This window comes from Triticum urartu, chromosome 7A, assembly GCF_056163025.1.
Source record: "Triticum urartu cultivar PI428250 chromosome 7A, HENAU_Tu73, whole genome shotgun sequence".
NCBI classification, from domain to species: Eukaryota; Viridiplantae; Streptophyta; class Magnoliopsida; order Poales; family Poaceae; genus Triticum; species Triticum urartu.
This window is the reverse complement of record NC_141879.1, coordinates 148,522,962-148,542,953: the sequence shown is the minus strand read 5'-3', so window position 1 is coordinate 148,542,953 and position 19,992 is coordinate 148,522,962. Positions and strand designations below refer to the sequence as shown.

General features: G+C 41.7%; 1 protein-coding gene across 1 annotated transcript; it reads right to left on the bottom strand.

The window, feature by feature from the left end:
* Positions 1 to 16,437: 16,437 nt before the first annotated feature.
* On the bottom strand, positions 16,438 to 17,447 carry LOC147958676 (uncharacterized). Its single transcript, XM_087537681.1, has one exon. It carries the CDS (start codon positions 17,400 to 17,402, stop codon positions 17,112 to 17,114), a length of 291 nt encoding a protein of 96 aa, XP_087393807.1. The 5' UTR covers positions 17,403 to 17,447; the 3' UTR covers positions 16,438 to 17,111.
* Positions 17,448 to 19,992: the final 2,545 nt, after the last annotated feature.

The window sequence follows — 19,992 nt, the reverse complement described above, 5'->3', positions numbered from 1 at the left end:
CCAATCTAGAACTGTTCCGGCACCCTGCCGGAGGGGGGAATCCCTCTCCGGTGGCCATCTTCATCATCCCGGCGCTCTCCATGACGAGGAGGGAGTAGTTCTCCCTCGGGGCTTAGGGTATGTACCAGTAGCTATGTGTTTGATCTCTCTCTCTCTCTCTCTCTCGTGTTCTTGAGGTGGTACGATCTTGATGTATAGCGAGCTTTGCTATTATAGTTGGATCTTATTATGTTTCTCCCCCTCTACTCTCTAGTAATGGATTGATTTTTTTCCCTTTGAAGTTATATTATCGGATTGAGTCTTTAAGGATTTGAGAACACTTGATGTATTTCTTGCACGTGCTTATCTGTGGTGACAATGGGATATCATGTGATCCACTTGATGTATGTTTTGGTGCTCAACTTGCGAGTTCCATGACCTCGTGAACTTATGCATAGGGGTTGGCACACGTTTTCGTCTTGACTCTCCGGTAGAAACTTTGGGGCACTCTTTGAAGTTCTTTGTGTTGGTTGAATAGATGAATCTGAGATTGCGTGATGCATATCATATAATCATACCCACGGATACTTGAGGTGACATTGGAGTATCTAGATGAGATTAGGGTTTTGGTTGATTTGTGTCTTAAGGTGTTATTCTAGTACGAACTCTATGATAGATCGAACGAAAAGAATAGCTTCATGTTATTTTACTACGGACTCTTGAATAGATCGATCAGAAAGGATAACTTTGAGGTGGTTTTGTACCCTACAATAATCTCTTCGTTTGTTCACCGCTATTAGTGATTTTGGAGTGACTCTTTGTTGCATGTTGAGGGATAGTTATATGATCCAATTATGTTATTATTGTTGAGAGAACTTGCACTAGTGAAAGTATGAACCCTGGCTTTGTTTCAACGCATTGCAATACCATTTGTGCTCACTTTGATCATTAGTTACCTTTCTGTTTTTATATTTTCAGATTACAAAAACCTATATCTACTATCCATATTGCACTTGTATCACCATCTCTTCGCCGAACTAGTTCACCTATACAATTTACCATTGTATTGGGTGTGTTGGGGACACAAGAGACTCTTTGTTATTTGGTTGCAGGGTTGTTTGAGAGAGACCATCTTCATCCTACGCCTCCCACGGATTGATAAACCTTGGGTCATCCACTGAGGGAAATTTGCTACTGTCCTACAAACCTCTGCACTTGGAGGCCCAACAATGTCTACAAGAAGAAGGTTGTGTAGTAGACATCAAGCTCTTTTCTGGCGCCGTTGCCGGGGAGGTTAGCGCTTGATGGTATATCTTTAGATCTTGCAATCAAATCTTTTAGTTTCTTGTTTTTATCACTATTTTAGTTTATAAAATAAAACTACAAAAAAGTGGAATTAAGGGTACCTCGTATGCTTCATCTTTTTAATGTCTTTCATGAAAATAAGGATTCCGATAATTGTGCCAAAGTGTTAGAAGAAGAATTCATTAGAATTTTTGGCACTAAATCCTTGTATGATGAGCATGATTGCAATGTTGTTAGTATGAATTCTTTGAATATCCATGATGCTAATGATATGCAAAGCCACAAGCTTGGGGATTCTATGTTTGATGAATATGATATTTTTTGTCCCCCCAACTCTTGATGAGCAAATTTATTTTGATGATAGCATGCCTCCTATTTATGATGATTATATTGATGAAAGTGGATTTGGAGAGGTCATGACTTTATTTAGTAATGATTCCACTATTTCGGAAGAGGTTCCAATTGATTATGAGAACAAAGTTGCTACCTATGATGATTATTGTGATGACATGTATGCTATAAAGAATAATGATAACCATGAAACTTGTCATCATGATTTTAACTTTCAATTAGATTATGCCTCACATGATAGTTATTTTGTTGAGTTTGCTCCCACTATTATGAACGAGAAGAATTTTGCTTATGTGGTGAGTAGTAAATTTTATATGCTTGTAGATCATGAAAAGAATGCTTTATGTGATGGTTATATTGTTGAATTCATTCATGATTCTACTAAAAATTATTATGAGGGAGGAATATATGCTTGTAGGAATTGCAATAATATCAAGTTTCCTCTCTATGTGCTTAAAATCTTGAAGTTATGCTTGTTTTGCTTTCCTATGCTAGTTGATTATTTTTCCCATAAATTGTTTGCTCACAAAATCCCTATGAATAGGAAGTGGGTTAGACTTAAATGTGGTGGTCATATTCTTCATGATGTTCTCTTTATGTTTCAATTCTTATCTTTTATGTGAGCATCATTGAAATCATCATGCCTAGCTAGGGGCGTTAAACGATAGCAATTGTTGGGAGGCAACCCAATTTTATTTTTGTTCTTTGCTTTTTGCTCCTGTTTAGTAATAAATAATTCATCTAGACTCTATTTAGATGTGGTTTTATGCTTTTAATTAGTGTTTGTGCCAAGTAAAGCCTTTAGGACCTTCTTGGGTGATTGTTATTTGATCTTGCTGTAAAAAACAGAAAGTATGCGCTCACGAGAATAATTTTTATTTTTTACCAGAGAGCGATAAAACACCGCTTGCATTAGATTAATAAACAAATTGCCTAGGACTTCCTAATTTCTCAGTATTTTTGGGGTTCCAGAAGTATACGTTTGATCCAGATTACTACAGACTGTTCTGTTTTTGACATATTCTGTTTTCTATGTGTTGTTTGCTTATTTTGACGAATCTATGAGTAGTATCGGAGGTTACGAACCATAGATGAGTTGGAATACAGTAGATATTACACCAATATGAATTTAGAATAAATTCACAACAGTACCTAAGTGGTGATTTATTTTCTTATACTAACGGAGCTTACGAGTTTTCTGTTAAGTTTTGTGTTGTGAAGTTTTCAAGTTTTGGGTAAAGATTTGATGGACTATGGAATAAGGAGTGGCAAGAGCCTAAGCTTGGGGATGCCCAAGGCACCCCAAGGTAATATTCAAGGACAACCAAGAGCCTAAGCTTGGGGATGCCCCGGATGGCATCCCCTCTTTCGTCTTCATTCATAGGTAACTTTACTTGGAGCTATATTTTTATTCACCACATGATATGTGTTTTGATTGGAGCGTAATTTTATTTTCTTTTGTTTTGATTGCTGTTTGAATGAAATAACAAGATCTGAAATTATTAAATGTTAGAGAGTCTTCACATAGTTGCATAATTATTCAACTACTCATTGATCTTCACTTATATCTTTTTGGAGTAGTTTGTCATTTGCTCTAGTGCTTCACTTATACCTTTTAGAGCACGGCGGTGGTTTTATTTTATAGAAATAATTGATCTCTCATGCTTCACTTATATTATTTTGAGAGTCCTTTAGAACAACATGGAAATTTGCTTTTAGGAATAATGTAAAAACTTTCATAGAAGTTCATTGAATACTATGAGAAGTTTGATACTTGATAATTGTTTTGAGATATGGAGATGGTGATATTAGAGTCATGCTAGTTGAGTAGTTGTGAATTTGAGAAATACTTGTGTTAAAGTTTGTGATTCCCGTAGCATGCACGTATGGTGAACCGTTATGTGATGAAGTCGGAGCATGATTTATTTATTGATTGTCTTCCTTATGAGTGGCGGTCGGGGATGAGCGATGGTCTTTTCCTACCAATATATCCCCCTAGGAGCATGCGCATAGTACGTTGTTTCGATGACTAATAGATTTTTGCAATAAGTATGTGAGTTCTTTATGACTAATGTTGAGTCCATGGATTATACGCACTCTCATCCTTCCACCATTGCTAGCCTTTGTAATACCGCATACTTTTCGCCGGTATCATACACCCACCACTACCTTCCTCGGAACAGCCACCATACCTACCTATTAAGTCATTTCCATAGCCATTCCGAGATATATTGCCATGCAACTTTCCACCGTTCCGTTATTATGACACGCTTCATCATTGTCATATTGCTTGCATGATCATGTAGTTGACATCGTATTTTTGGCAAAGCCACCATTCATAATTCTTCATACATGTCACTCATGCATCATTGCACATCCCGGTACACTGCCGGAGGCATTCACATAGAGTCATATTTTGTTCTAAGTATTAAGTTGTAATTCTTGAGTTGTAAGTAAATAAAGTGTGATGATCATCATTATTAGAGCATTGTCCCAAGTGAGGAAAGGATGATGGAGACTATGATTCCCCCACAAGTCAGGATGAGACTCCGGATGAAAAAAAAAGAAAGGCCATACAAAAGGAGAAGGCCCAAAAAATGAGAGAAAAAGAGAGAAGGGACAATGCTACTATCCTTTTTCCACACTTGTGCTTCAAATTAGCACCATGATCTTCATGATAGAGAGTCTCCTATGTTGTCACCTTCATAAACTAGTGGGAATTTTACATTATAGAACTTGGCTTGTATATTCCAATGATGGGCTTCCTCAAAATTGCCCTGGGTCTTCGTGAGCAAGCAAGTTGGATGCACACCCACTTAGTTTCTTTTGTTGAGCTTTCATACACTTATAGCTCTAGTGCATCCGTTGCATGGCAATCCCTACTCACTCACATTGATATCTATTGATGGGCATCTCCATAGCCCGTTGATACGCCTAGTTGATGTGAGACTGTCTTCTCCACAACCACCATTCTATTCCACCATAGTACTATATCCAGAACATCAAAAGTATGAAACAATTGCTTGCCTTGTCATCGGGGTTGTGCATGATTTAAATATTTTGTGTGATGAAGATAGAGCATAGCCAGACTATATGATTTTGTAGGGATAGCTTTGTTTGGCCATGTTATTTTGAGAAGACATGATTACTTTGTTAGTATGCTTGAAGTATTATTATTTTTATGTCAACAATAAACTTTTATCTTGAATCTTTCGGATCTGAACATTCATGCCACAATAGAGAAAAATACATTGAAGAGTATGTTAGGTAGCATTCCACATCAAAAATTCTGTTTTAATCATTTACCTAATCGAGGACGAGCAGGAATTAAGCTTGGGGATGCTTGATACGTCTCCAATGTATCTATAATTTTTGATTGTTCCATGCTATTATATTACCCGTTTTGCATGTTTATGGGATTTATTTTACACTTTTATATTATTTTTGGGACTAACCTATTAACCCAGAGCCCAGTGCCAGTCTTTGTTTTCCCTTTGTTTCAGTGTTTCACAGAAAAGGGATATCAAATGGAGTCCCAATGGAATGAAACCATCGGGAGCGTGATTTTTCGAACGAATGTGATCCAGGAGACTTAGAGTTGAAGTCAAGGAAGCTTCGAGGTGGCCACGAGGCAGGGAGGCGCGCCTCCACCCTTGAGGGCTCCTCGTGGCTCCCCTGACCGACTTCTTTCGCCTATATATATCCATATACCCTAAAAACATTGACGAGCAGAATAGATAGGGAGTTCCGCTGCCAGAAGCCTCCGTAGCCACCAAAAACCAATTTATACCCATTTTGGCACCCTACCGGAGGGGGGAATCCCTCTCCGATGGCCATCTTCATCATCCCGGCACTCTCCATGACGAGGAGGGAGTAGTTCTCCCTCGGGGCTGAGGATATGTACCAGTAGCTATGTGTTTGATCTCTCTCTCTCTCGTGTTCTTGAGGTGGTACAATCTTGATGTATCGCGAGCTTTGCTATTATAGTTGGATCTTATTATGTTTCTCCCCCTCTACTCTCTTGAAATGGATTGAGTTTTCCCCTTTGAAGTTATCTTATCGGATTGAGTCTTTAAGGATTTGAGAACACTTGATGTATGTCTTGCACGTGCTTATCTGTGGTGACAATGGGATATCATGTGATCCACTTGATGTATGTTTTGGTGATCAACTTGCGAGTTCCGTGACCTCGTGAACTTATGCAAAGGGGTTGGCACACATTTTTGTCTTGACTCTCCGGTAGAAACTTTGGGGCATTCTTTGAAGTTCTTTGTGTTGGTTGAATAGATGAATCTGAGATTGTGTGATGCATATCGTATAATCATACCCACGGATACTTGAGGTGACATTGGAGTATCTAGGTGACATTAGGGTTTTGGTTGATTTGTGCCTTAAGGTGTTATTCTAGTACGAACTCTATGATAGATCGAACGGAAAGAATAGCTTCATGTTATTTTACTACGGACTCTTGAATAGATCGATCAGAAAGGATAACTTTGAGGTGGTTTTGTACCCTACAATGATCTCTTCGTTTGTTCTCCGCTATTAGTGATTTTGGAGTGACTCTTTGTTGAATGTTGAGGGATAATTATATGATCCAATTATGTTATTATTGTTGAGAGAACTTGCAATAGTGAAAGTATGAACCCTAGGCCTTGTTTCAACGCATTGCAATACCGTTTGTGCTCACTTTTATCATTAATTACCTTATTGTTTTTATATTTTCAGATTACAAAAACCTATATCTACTATCCATATTGCACTTGTATCACCATCTCTTCGCCGAACTAGTGCACCTATACAATTTACCATTGTATTGGATGTGTTGGGGACACAAGAGACTCTTTGTTATTTGGTTTCAGGGTTGTTTGAGAGAGACCATCTTCATCCTACGCCTCCCACGAACTGATAAACCTTAGGTCATCCACTTGAGAGAAATTTGCTACTGTCCTACAAACCTCTGCACTTGGAGGCCCAACAACGTCTACAAGAAGAAGGTTCTGTAGTAGACATCAGTTGACAAGGACACAGTGAAGATTTTGAACGGGTTTCAAATAGAACACATATGAAGAATTTGTGAACAGACTGGGTTGACTATAGCATAGAGGGGGAAGGGTCCGATCACATTCGCTTAGTAGAAAAAAGGCACTTGAAAAAATAGCAATAAGTGAATGCTGTAGAGGACATAAACTCATATATATATATATATATATATAAATATATATATATATATATACAGATGGTCTATTCTGCTAATATTAGCAGAATAACTATTCTGCACACCACTTCGGCACTGCACACTCAACAGAAGCGCACTGCATCATTTTGACGACGAGCACTGCAATAGAGACTAGTGAACTTCTCGTCGGAAAAAACTGCACGCGTTATTTTTTCGGTACTTTTTTCGCTCTAATTTTTTAACCGTTTATCAGAATGAGGCATGTAATATATCATTGAAAAGCTATGGATTAGGCGCAACTTCGACATGTTGAACACTTTTCGAGATTCCACACGGTTTAAGAGCAGTTTTGAAAATAGTGCGGCGGATGACGAGTGGCAGCGAGCGTTTTTTCGTGTTTTTTCTAAACCGCTTGTTGGAATGAAGCAAATGATACGCCGTTAGATAGATATCATCGAGGCGCATCTTTTTCATATATAAATCTTTCTCTAATTCATTACGGTTTAAGAGCAGTTTCAAATTTACTAAATCGCGGAACTCTATTTTTCAAATCTTTTGAAATTTTCGGTACTGGTTTTGCTCCAGTTTTCTAACCGTTTGTTGAAACGAGACATATGATACGCCGTTGGAAAGCTACGGACAAGGCGCAACTTTCATATGTTGAAATGGTTTTGAGATTCCTTACGGATTTTAGTTAATTTTGAAAATCGTGCGGCTGACTTCGAGAGGCAGCGGCTGTTTTTTCGCGAAATTTTTACGAACGACTGGTCAGAATAATTCAAATCATACGCTGTTGGAAATATATCGACGAGACGCAACTTTTTCATGTAGAACACTCTCTCTAATACCTTACGGTTTAAGAGCAGTTTCGATTTTACCGAAAAGCGGACACTCTGTTCTTCGCGAGACCAAAATCGTCATATTTACTGCATCGGACAGAAGAACGCACTGCTTCAGACGAAATACTGCACTTCATTAGATGGTCAAGGGCACTGCATGGTTTCTTTTTGTTTAGACGTATTTTTTCTCGGACAGGGAAAGAAGAACGCACTGCTTCAGACGGAATACCGCACGTCATTAGATGGGCAAGTGCACTGCATGGTTTTTTTTGTGGGACGTAAATTTTTCCAAACATGGTGGAGTGCACTTTGTGTCGAGCGTTAGTACTGCAGGGACGAGGTGAGTGCACTACATCAATTTTTCTTTTTCCAATATTCTTTCTACTGCACACAACAACAGAGTGAGCTGCATTAAAAAAATCAACTTTTCCAATTTATTTTTGCACTCGGCAACATAGTGAACCACTGGGAGAGAGAAGATCACTGCGGCAATGAAACAAGTGAGCTGCACCTAAACAATTTTTTTGTTGTTTTCTTCAATGAATGTTTCCGAGAGAGCTGCGATCTGTACATATCTGGACTACGAGCCGGGGCGAACGAACTACAGTGATCCTCTTTTTAATCCATAGTACAAACACACACAAATTACAATGACGAGGAACTACTACAACAACAAAAAAAGAACTCCACTTTTTTGCACAAACCGAGCTGCACTGGAGTGGCACCAGGAACTGCAACACGCCATGTAGAGCACCTCCTCTCTCACTCCAGCGATCTGCAAAGGACAGTGTGGCCAACCACACAGAGAGCGGCCGCTGGCACATCCACGGCACCGCACCAAGATCATAGGCGAACTGCAGACAAGCAAAATCTGAAGAAAAAGAAGGTCCCAAAGTGCAATAGAACGACGGTGACGCACCGCACCACAGCGTGGGGAACCAAGCGAACTGCAAGCCGGCGGCGCCCTATCCTCAACTGAATGCCGGTGATGGGAGACAAGATTGAGATGCCCATGGCGGCACCTGCGAGCATAAGGGAGATGAAGTTGCAGCCCACCACCACCACACCCCCAGCGGTCGAAGTCCAGCGGGCTGCGCGTGGCATGGCGCGCAGGCCTGGTTGCCCGAATCCAGGGGCGCGCGGTCAGGAGGGGCAGCATGAGACGGACGTTGATGGAGGATGGTGGTCGGGGTCAACACGAGATGCACAGAAACGCATGCACTCACCGAACGCACTGCACGCACGAGCGCCACCGAGCTGCACTGCCACCGAGCTGCACCACGAGTGCCACCGAACTGCAGAGAGTCCTCTCGCCCAGGAGCCACCGGAGGCATGAGCGACCTGGACCCATCAGCCGTCAAGTCCAGGATGGGGAGGAGGCCGGACGGGGGAGCTGCCCCGGCCGCAGCGGCGGGGGTCCAGGCGGGACGCGATGGAGGCGGATCCCACCGGATCCAGCACAGGGAGAGGTTGCTGTGGCGGGGCGATCGCCATGGATGGGGAGGAGGCAGTGGTGCTGGCCGGAGGGGGCGGACCGGAGGGGCTGGATCCGGCGGCGGGGCGTCGCGGGTGTCCGGCGGGGTGGTGGGGCGGGGATCCGACGGCGCGGAGTTGGAAGGGGAGAAGGTCGGGGTGGTGGAGCCATGGCGCGGCGGGGCTCGCCGGGGTGGGCGCGGTGGAGGAAGGTGGGGGCGAGGCGGGGGAAAGGTGGGAGAAGGTGAGGTGGTGCTCTGGCGGCGGCGGCGCCGGTAGAAGGTGGAGGGAGGTGGGGGTTTGGATCGGGGGAAGAGGGAGGTGGGTGTCGTGCGGGAGCTGGGGGTGGGCTTTGTTAGTGGCAGTGGGGTGGTTCGGTTCGCGGTGCGGTGCGGTACGGAGAGAGGTGTTAGCAGAATAAGACTCTTAAGGGTGTTATCATAATAGACCCACCCTATATATATAGTCAAAGAAGAAAAACGACGAAGAGAGTGAAGACATTGCAAAGTTGAAGAAATTGAACAACTGAAGAAATTCAAAATGAAGAAATACTCGAATTGAAGATTTTCAACTTTTGTTGGTGGCGTGACCCACCGTATAAGAATGATGATTTGAGACGCTACGTACAATTATAGTAGGGATCTGAGAATCAAATTCTTCGTTAATTTCTTCACACTTAGAGGGTTAGTCTTCATTGATTGAAGAAAAACGTTACTTCGTGTGTTGCACATCTAAGTCATCAATTCGCATAAGTGTTAGGATGTGTGTCCTTTTCATAGGACATTCGAAGATTCTAAGATATTTAGCTCACACCGCAACTTGCTAAATCTCTTCTCATCCAAGGGCTTTGTGAAGATATCGGCTAGTTGTTCTTTAGTCTTCACGTGCTCGATGGAGATTTCGCCCTTGAACACATGATCACGAAGAAAATGATGACAAATCTGAATGTGCTTTGTCTTCGAGTGCTGAACTGGGTTATGATAAATCTTGATGGCTCTCTCATTGTCACAATAGAGTGGCACATTCTCCACGTTGATGCCGTAGTCCTTGAGGGTTGGCTTCATCCATAGCAATTGTGCACAACACGAACCAACAACAATGTATTCAGTTTCAGGAGTAGAGAGTGATACGCAGTTCTGCTTCTTTGAGGACCAACATACCAAGGATCGTGCGAGGAAATGGCATGTGCCTGATGTTGACTTGCGGTCCACACGATCACCAGTATAGTCAGAGTCTGAATATCCAATGAGATCAAAAGCTGAGCCCTTGGGATACCACAATCCAAGTGTTGGAGTGTGAGCTAGATATCAAAGAATATGCTTCACAGCCTTATGGTGTGATTCCTCCGGTGTAGCTTGAAAGCGGGCACACATGCAAACACTAAGCAATATATCTGGCCTAGATGCACATAAATACAATAAAGAGCCAATCATGGAGCGGTATACCTTTTGATCGAAGTCAATACCATTTTCATCAGTGCATAGATGGCCATTTGTGGGCATAGGGATTTTGACGCCTTTGCAATCTTGCGTGCCGAATTTCCTCAATACATCCTTGAGGTATTTCTCCTGAGACATGAAGATGTCGTTTCGTTGTTGACAAATCTGAAGACCTAAGAAGAATTTCAATTCTCCCATCATAGACATTTGATATTCTTCACACATCATATTGGCAAATTCATCACTGTAACGTTGGTCAGTACAGCCAAAAATGATATCATCAACATATATTTGGCACACGAATAATTCATCATCACAAGCTTTGGTGAAAATAGTTGGGTCAAGTGAACCGGGTTTGAAGCCTTTCTTCATGAGGAATTCCTTCAAAGTATCATACCACGCCCGAGGGGCCTGCTTGAGGCCAAAGATGGCCTTATTGAGTCTGAAGACTTTGTGAGGATGCTTTGGATCCTCAAAACCTGGTGGTTGAGCAACATATACTTCTTCCTCAAGCTTACCATTGAGGAATGCACTTTTCACATCCATTTGATATAAGATGATATTATGATGGTTAGCATAAGAAAGTAATATGTGAATAGCTTAAAGTCTAGCAACAGGTGCAAAAGTTTCATCGAAATCAATTCCTTCAACCTGTGTGTAGCCTTGAGCTACAAGACGTGCCTTATTCCTCACCACAAGGACATTTTCATCTTGCTTGTTGTGGTAGATCCATTTGGTGCCGATGATATTGTGCTTGCGAGGGTCTGGTCGTTTGACAAGTTCCCACACATTGTTGAGATCGAACTGATGTAATTCCTCTTGCATCGCTTGAATCCACTCAGGCTCCAGAAATGTTTCATCTACCTTAGTGGGATCTATGATAGAGACGAAAGCAAAGTGCCCACAAAAGTTAGACAAATGTGAAGCTTTTGAGTGTGTGAGAGGACCTGGTGCTTTGATGTCGTTGATGATTCTCTCAATCTGCACTTCATTAGCAACGCGAGGATGAGCTGGTTGACGACGAGGAATTTGCTCAGCATTTTCTTCAGAGCCATTTTATATAGGTGCACCAGCATGATGTTCTTCACGTTCTGGAATGACTTCTTCAGCGGATTCTTCGGTAGGAACGACATCCTAAGTAGCCTTGAAATTAATGGATTCCTCAGGTGGTATTTCATCTAGCACAGGAGGTAGGTGCTCTCTTTGCAAGTCATTAGTTTCATCGAACCACACATCTACAGTTTCAACAACCTTGTGGTGATATGTGTTGAAGACTCTGTAGGTGTGCGAGTCCTTTCCATAACCAAGCATAAAACCTTCATGTGCTTTCGGTGCAAATTTAGAATTGTGATGAGGATCTCTAATCCAACATTTAACACAGAAAACTTTGAAATAACTCATGATAATCCCCAAGTGCAGGGAATCATCGTAGCAATTCCCGGTGGTGGAAGTGATAAGTATGGAGTTTCGAACCCACAAGGAGCTAAAGGTAAGATTAATATTCTCTCAAGCCCTGTCTGCCACTGATACGACTCTACATACACCGAACGTTTGCTTCCAACTAGAAACGAGAAATAAAACTATGTTGTGGGTATGAAGAGGATAACTTTGCATGGTATCGGAGAGCTAAAATATAAAAGTAGGTGTTGTTATCATGAAGTTAGAGTATATTACTAAATATTATAAATAGCGAGTGTGGAATAATGATGGGTTGGTGTGTGGAACTGTCCTAGGCAATTGTTAACAAGACCGATAACCGTCATTGTAATTTCATATGAGGGAGAGGCATAAGCTAACATACTTTCTCTTCTTGGATCATATGCACTTATGATTAGAACTCTAGCAAGCATCCACAACTACTAAAGATCATTAAGGTAAAACCCAACCATAATATTAAAGCATCAAGTCCCCTTTATCCCATATGCAACAACCCCCTTACTCGGGTTTATGCTTTTGTCACTCAAGCAACCCACTATAAGCGAATAACGAACGTATTGCAACACCCTACAGCGAGAATCCCTCACGCTTGCGCGACATGGAGGGCACAATAGGACAGCACCAAAATAAAACATACAACTCGTGCCAATCTAGATCATCAATCAACCCAAAGACAAAGGATATCCACTCAAAACATCATAAGATGGCAACACATCATTGGATCATAATATGTGACATAAAGCACCATGTTCAAGTAGGGATTACAGCGGGGCGCGGGAGAGTGGACCGCGTAAAAGAGATGAGGATGGTGATGATGATGGTGGTGTTGATGAAGACGATCACCGCGGTGATGATTCCCCTCCCGATGGCACTCCAGAACACCGAGAGAGAGGAGGAGAGGTTCTCCCCCTTGTGCTTCCTCCTCCATGGCCTCCCCCTAGATGGGGAGAGGTTCTCCCTCTGGTCATTGGCCTTCATGGTGATGATGACCCCTCCGGGATCCTCCTCCATAGCCTCCGGTGATGATGGACCCCTCCGGCAGGGTGCCAGAGAGGGCCTATATTGATTTCTCGTGGCTACAGAGGCTTGCGGCGGCGGAACTTCCGATCTAGGTTTCTTTCTGGAAGTTTGGGTATATATAAGAGGTATTGGAGTCGGGAACAAGTCAGGGGGGTCCCCGAGGCGGCCACGAGATAAGGGGGCGCGCCCAGGGGGGTAGGGCGCCCCCCCACCCTCATGGTCGCCTCGGGACTCCCTGGTCCATCTCCAGTACTCCATGGGCTTCTTCTGGTCCAAAAACAATCTCCGTGAACTTTCAGGTCAATTGGACTCCGTTTGATTTTCCTTTTCTGCGATACTCAAAAACAAGGAAAAAAACAAAAACTGGCACTGGGCTCTAGGTTAATAGGTTAGTCCCAAAAATCATATAAAACAGCATATAAAGGCCCATTAAACATCTAAGATTGATAATATAACAGCATGAATACTTCATAAATTATAGATACATTGGAGACGTATCAGCATCCCCAAGCTTAATTCCTGCTCGTCCTCGAGTAGGTAAATGATAAAAGAAATAATTTATGAAGTGTGAATGCTAGCAAGTGCATGGGTTTGATCAATGATAGTTCCAATCACTTTTTCTAGCATCATTATATATAATTACAGTAGCTCAAGTCATAAAACTTCTCATGATCAAGTAACAAGCTATTCACATGTTAAAGTATAGATCATAAACTTTCTTAAAAACTAACAAACCATGCTCTTAGTCATCAAACAATTGCAATTCATCTTATTTTCGGGAAGGGACTATGTAAGAGCTTTGGTTCGCAAACTACACACACTCAACTATCATTTAATCTTTCACAATTTCTAACACTCACGTAATATTTATGGGTTCAAAGTTTTAATCGGACACAGAGAAAGATAGGGGCTTATAGTTTCGCCTCCCAACCTTTTACCTCAAGGGTAATGTCAACAATACTAATTTATGAAAACCTACATCCAAGTGGATATATATATATATATATATATATCCGGATCGCTCCAAAACAAAGTGCTTGCCAAAGGAAAAAGTGTAAAAAGGGAAAGGTGATGACCACCATGACTCTTGTATAAGGGTAGAAGATAAAAGTAAAAGATAGGCCCTTTGCAGAGGGAAGCAGAGGTTGTCATGCGCTTTTATGGTTGGATGCACAAAATCTTAATGCAAAAGAACGTCACTTTATATTGCCACTTGTGTTATGGAGCTTTATTATGCAGTCCGTTGCTTTTATTTCTTCCACATCACAAGATCGTATAAAGCTTATTTTCTCCACACTAATAAATCATACATATTTGGAGAGCAATTTTTATTGCTTGCAGCAATGACAACTTACTTGAAGGATCTTACTCAATCCATAGGTAGATATGGTGTACTCTCATGGCAAAACTGGGTTTAAGGATATTTGGAAGCACAAGTAGTATCTCTACTTGGTGCAAAGAATTTGGCTAGCATAAGAGGGAGAGGCAAGCTCAACATGTTGGATGATCCAAGACAATATAACGTTTCGGCTATAGGAAAACATAACCCATTAAGTTGTCTTCCTTGTCCAACATCAACCTTTTAGCATGTCATATTTTAATGAGTGCTCACAATTGCAAAAGATGTCCAAGATAGTATATTTATATGTGAAATGTCTCTTCCTTCAATATTCTTTCATGAATTGTTCAAGTGACAAATTCTGCGTTTGCTAACTTCCAATAAGTTTACTACCTATACTTATTATGTGTGAAGTCATTACTCCCCATGTTGTAAGCATATGAAATGTATATAAATTCAGATTTATGATATTCAATTCATTCAACCATTTACTCATAGGATATATGTGAAGCACGTGAGTAAATGACAAACTACTCCAAAAAGATATAAGTGAAGAACGCTGAGTAGTCAAATAATTAGCTAGCCATGGGAGGATTCTTTTTCACTCAAGATTTCAGATCCAATTATTTTATTCCAACATCAAGTAAAATTTAAAATACGCTCCAAGCAAAACACATATCATGTGACGAATAAAAATATAGCTCTGAGTAAGGTATACTGATAGTTTTAAAGACGAAAGAGGGGATGCCTTCCGGGGCATCCCCAAGCTTAGGCGCTTGAGTCTTCCTTGAATATTACCTTGGGCTGCCTTGGTCGTTCCCAATCTTAGAGTATTTCCACTCCTTATTCTCCTCATATCGTTATCTCACCCAAAGCTTGAAAACTTCAATCACACAAAACTTAACGGAGCTTCTTGAGATAGGTTAGTATGATAAAGAGTAAACCATTCACTTTGGTACTGTCAAAGACAAGGTTCATAATTTTTCTCACACAATGCCTACTGTACCAAAACATTTCTACAATATATATTGAGAAATATAAGCCATAGAAACTAGAAAACAAGCAGACTATGCAATGAAAACAGAATCTGTCAGAAACAGAACAGTATGTAATGATCTGAACACCAACCATACTTCTGCTACTCCAAACATTCTGAAATAAATTTGTGGACGTGAGGAATTTGTCTATTAATCTTCTAAAAAAGAATCAACTCAATCGCACTCTTCTGTAAAAAATGACAGTTAATCTCGTGAGCGCAAAGTTTCTGTTTTTTTACAGCAAGATCACATTAACTTTCACCCAAGTCTTCCCAAAGGTCTTACTTAGCTCTTTATTGAAACAAAATCTATAAAACACAATTACTACAGTAGCTTAATCGTGTAAACACACAAAACAGTAAGGGTAAATATTGGGTTCTCTCCCAACAAGCGCTTTTCTTTAATGCCTTTTAGCTAGGCATGATGATTTCAATGATGCTCACATAAAAGATAAGAATTGAAACATAAAGAGAGCATCATGAAGAGTATGACTAGCACATTTAAATCTAACCCACATCCCAGGAAAACACAATCCACGGTCTTTGGTCCAAGCTTGCGCTTCTTTGGAATTGGCACATTGACTTCGCAAAAAAAACCCAGGTTCGTAGATAAGAGAGCTTTAACCTTTTCTTCTCCCATTCCTCGAATGGAGTTATCTCTTTGTTCTTTGTGGGGACTCAGTTTAGTACATGACATGCTGTCAATATCGCCTCCCCCCACCATGCCTTGGAGAAACCCGATATGTCTAACATGGCGTTAACCAAATCAGTTAGAGTACGATTCTTTCTTTCGGCCACCCCATTTGACTGAGGTGAGTACGGTTCTATCTAGTAAAGGAGAAGGATCTTTCTAGGACACATCTAGATGTGACATAGTTATGTCACATCTAAACTAATGTCCACTCTGTTTGTGGTCTTTTTTTTGTCTTTGTTTTTTTTGTTTCTTGTTGCTGCATTATGTATTTGTGGGAGCTTAGATGTGACATTCTTAAAAAACATCTAGATGTGAATTAGACAAACTGTTTTTAGACACATCTAGATGTTACATTTTTTTTGCATGTTTGTTTGTTAGACACAAAAAAGGACTGGGCTTTGTAATAGTTGCAACCGTGTTTAATTTGTTTCCTGTTCACTCCATGAATCAACAATTGATGCAACTTGAACGATTTCTGCAGGCAGCCCTCTTCAACTGGCATGATTAAAGGTCCGTGCATTCCGTTTTTACCAGAGCATCCACCACACAAACATGTCCAGCTAAACAGCTGAATACAAAATATTCAGCAAAAATATCATACAACAAATAGACTCGCAACGCCATCAAATGAAGATTGGCTCTTCTCAGTAGGTTGCTTCTTTAACAACATCAGTTCAGCAGGTCAGACTAAACACCTGCTCAAATTGCATAAACTCCAGAATCACATCAGGCAAAAAAAGCACCAGTCCAGTTCAGCTAGTGTAGTTGATGGCTTCCGGAGTTTATGCCTGGAGGCTCGACCTATGTGGATACAGACTGCACATCTTAAACTGAAAACAATTCATGTGCAGATTCAAAACATAGCTAGTCACCTCCTGTCATTCCACTCGCCTATGTGCTACCCACACAACTAGTCCATTGGCTTAGAACACAAACATGACACACACCGCTAATTCGAGTTGGACGGCCACAATTTTGAGTAAGAATTCGACAATGTGAACGAACAAAAACAAGCAGGGTTCAAGGAGGGAAGGAGAGGGGTGCTGGCGTGCTGCTCACTGGCTTTTGCTGCGCCTCGGCTGCGGCGCATGGCGGGCCGATGGGGATGCCGCAGATCATGTCGGCGGCGCAGAGCTCGCGGGCAGAGCCGCCCGACGGTGCCTTGTCGGTGGCGCAGAGGACGTCGACGGCGTTCATGTTGTGCGCCTCGCCGGCCGCGCAGCTCTCGTCCGCCGTGTCCGTGGCAAGTGCTTCCTCCGTCGCGCGGGGGTGCGCTGCGGGGCGCTCGTCGGCGGCGAGCTCGGTCGCCATCGCCTTGGAGCTAGTCGCCCCCGTCTCTTCCTCCTCTCCTCTACTCCACCGATTCAAGCAGTGCCAGACGAGAAAAAAGGACAAAATAAATGTGTCGGTGTGGATAATTATGGGAGACCGTTGGTGCTTTGGGATTGTAAAAAAACCTACAAAAAGTTAAAAAGTGCTTCCAAATACAACATTGAGGCTTGCCTTCCCTAGTAGGAAAAAAACCACTTGTTTGTGGTTTTGACTAGCAAGTAGGTGGCGAACAAAAGCTTCAAAAGATATGAGATAAAAAAGGCCAAAAAATGGACATTGAAAAAACTAGTGAAACAATTTATGGATGGCCAGATTTAATATTTACACAATATTTTGTGGAGTATAACATGTCTTATGACCCATCCATTAAAAATCTAAAAAGATTAGAAAATGTGTTGAATAAAGTGAACATCGTATTTGAACTCGTAAAAACTAATTCAAAAACAAAACAAAAATAATAATAATCAAAAAAATAAATGTCAAAATTATATAGTATAGTGTTGTGGCCATCGGGGGAACACAAGGTTTGCGGGGCGCAGATGACCGCGCTAGTTTTATGATCCCCCAAAGAAAATTTTCATCACAAAGGTAAAAAAAGATAGTGGTATCATAAACTTAGTAATTAAAAAATGTGAAGTTTATTTCAAACATAGTGTTGTTGTGACTAACACAATACAAAATTTGCATTGTGCATATGATGCAATTATAACTGGCCAAAAATTGAGGCTTGCCTCCCCATTAGCAAAAAACCCAGTAGTTAGTTTGTGGTTTGAATTAGCAAGTAGGTGATGAGAAAAAATTCAAAAAGATATGAGATAAAAAAGGCAAAAAATGGAGACCTTTAACAAACTAGTGCAACTGGGGCGAATACAAAAAAACTACAAACAAAAAGACGCTCCTAGTTGCGGGTCAAGAGCTTGATTGCAACTAACATGAAACACAAAAAGAAACAAAAACAAGCAAACACCATCCCACCGCCCCCCTGAGTTATGAGTTGGAAGTTGAGTTGCAACTAGGGCAACTACAAAAAACATACACACGCTCGAGTTTCGACTCGGTGAAGAAGTTGCAACTACGGTGAATACAACCCCCCCCCCCCCCCGCGACGGTGGACTTGCAACTGGGGTGAATACAAAACTCCACCCCCCCCCCCGAGTTGCGAGTCGGGGGTGGAGTTGCAACTAGGGTGAACACAAAACCCTCTCTAGTTGCGAGTCAACGGTGGACTTGCAACTAGGGAAAATACAAAATCTAGCCCCACTCTAGTTGCGAGTTGACTCTGGACTTGCAACTGGGGTAAATACAAAAACTACATCCCTCGAGTTGCAAGTCGGGGGTGCAGATGCAACTAGGGGTGAACACAAAACCCTCACCAGTTGCGAATCGACGATGGACTTGCAACTGGGGCGAATACAAAACTACACCCCTCGAGTTGCAAGTCGGGGGTGGAGTTGCAACTAGGGCGAATACAAAAAAACTACAACCCTCGAGTTGCGGGGACGGGGGTGGAATTGCAACCGTGGCACAAAAAACAAAAAGAAAACACCCGTCTGAGTTGCGAGTCAATGGTAGACTTGCAACTCGGGCAACGAAAAAATCCCTCCTAGTTGTGGTCAAATAGGTTTATTGCAACTACAACTAATATGAAACACAAAAGAAACAAAAACAAGAAAACACCACCCCACCCCACCCACCTGAGTTGCGAGTTGACGGTGGAGTTGCAACTAGGGTGGACACAAAACTCTCTCTAGTTTGTGAGTCGACTGTGGACTTGCAACTGGGGCAAATACAAAAACTACCCCTGCTCCTGTTGCAAGTCGGCGGTGGAGTTGCAACTGGGGCGAATACAAACAAAACTATAACCCTCGAGTTGCGAGTCAAGGGTGGAGTTGCAACTATGGCATGGAAAACAAAAACACCCACGGCCTCGAGTTGTGACTCGATGTTGGACTTGCAACTGGAGTGACGGATACCCCTCTAGTTGCGGGTGAAGAGCCTGATTGCAACTCCCATGAATCAAAAAACCACTCGAGTTGCAAAGTCGATGGTGGACTTGCAACTGGGTGAATACGAAAGCCTCGAGTTGTGAGTCGATGATGGACTTGCAACTAGGGTGAATACAAAACCTTTTTGAGTTGCGAGTCGGCAATGGAGTTGCAACTAGGGCGAATACAAAAAAACTACAATGCTCAAGTTGCGAGTCAGGGGTGGAGTTGCAACTGAGGCATGAAAAAAAAACACTCCCCCCTTGAGTTGCAACTTGAGGCTTGATAACCCACAAGTATAGGGGATCGCAACAGTTTTTGAGGGTAGAGTATTCAACCCGAATTTATTGATTCGACAAAAGGGGAGCCAAAGAATATTCTCAAGTATTAGCAGCTGAGTTGTCAATTCACCACACCTGGAAACTTAATATCTGCAGCAAAGTGTTTAGTAGCAAAGTAATATGATAGTAGTGGTAACGATAGCAAAAGGTAATGGTAGCAAAAGTAATGTTTTTGGTATTTTGTAGTGATGATAGCAATAGCAACGGAAAAGTAAATAAGCGAAGAACAATATATGGAAAGCT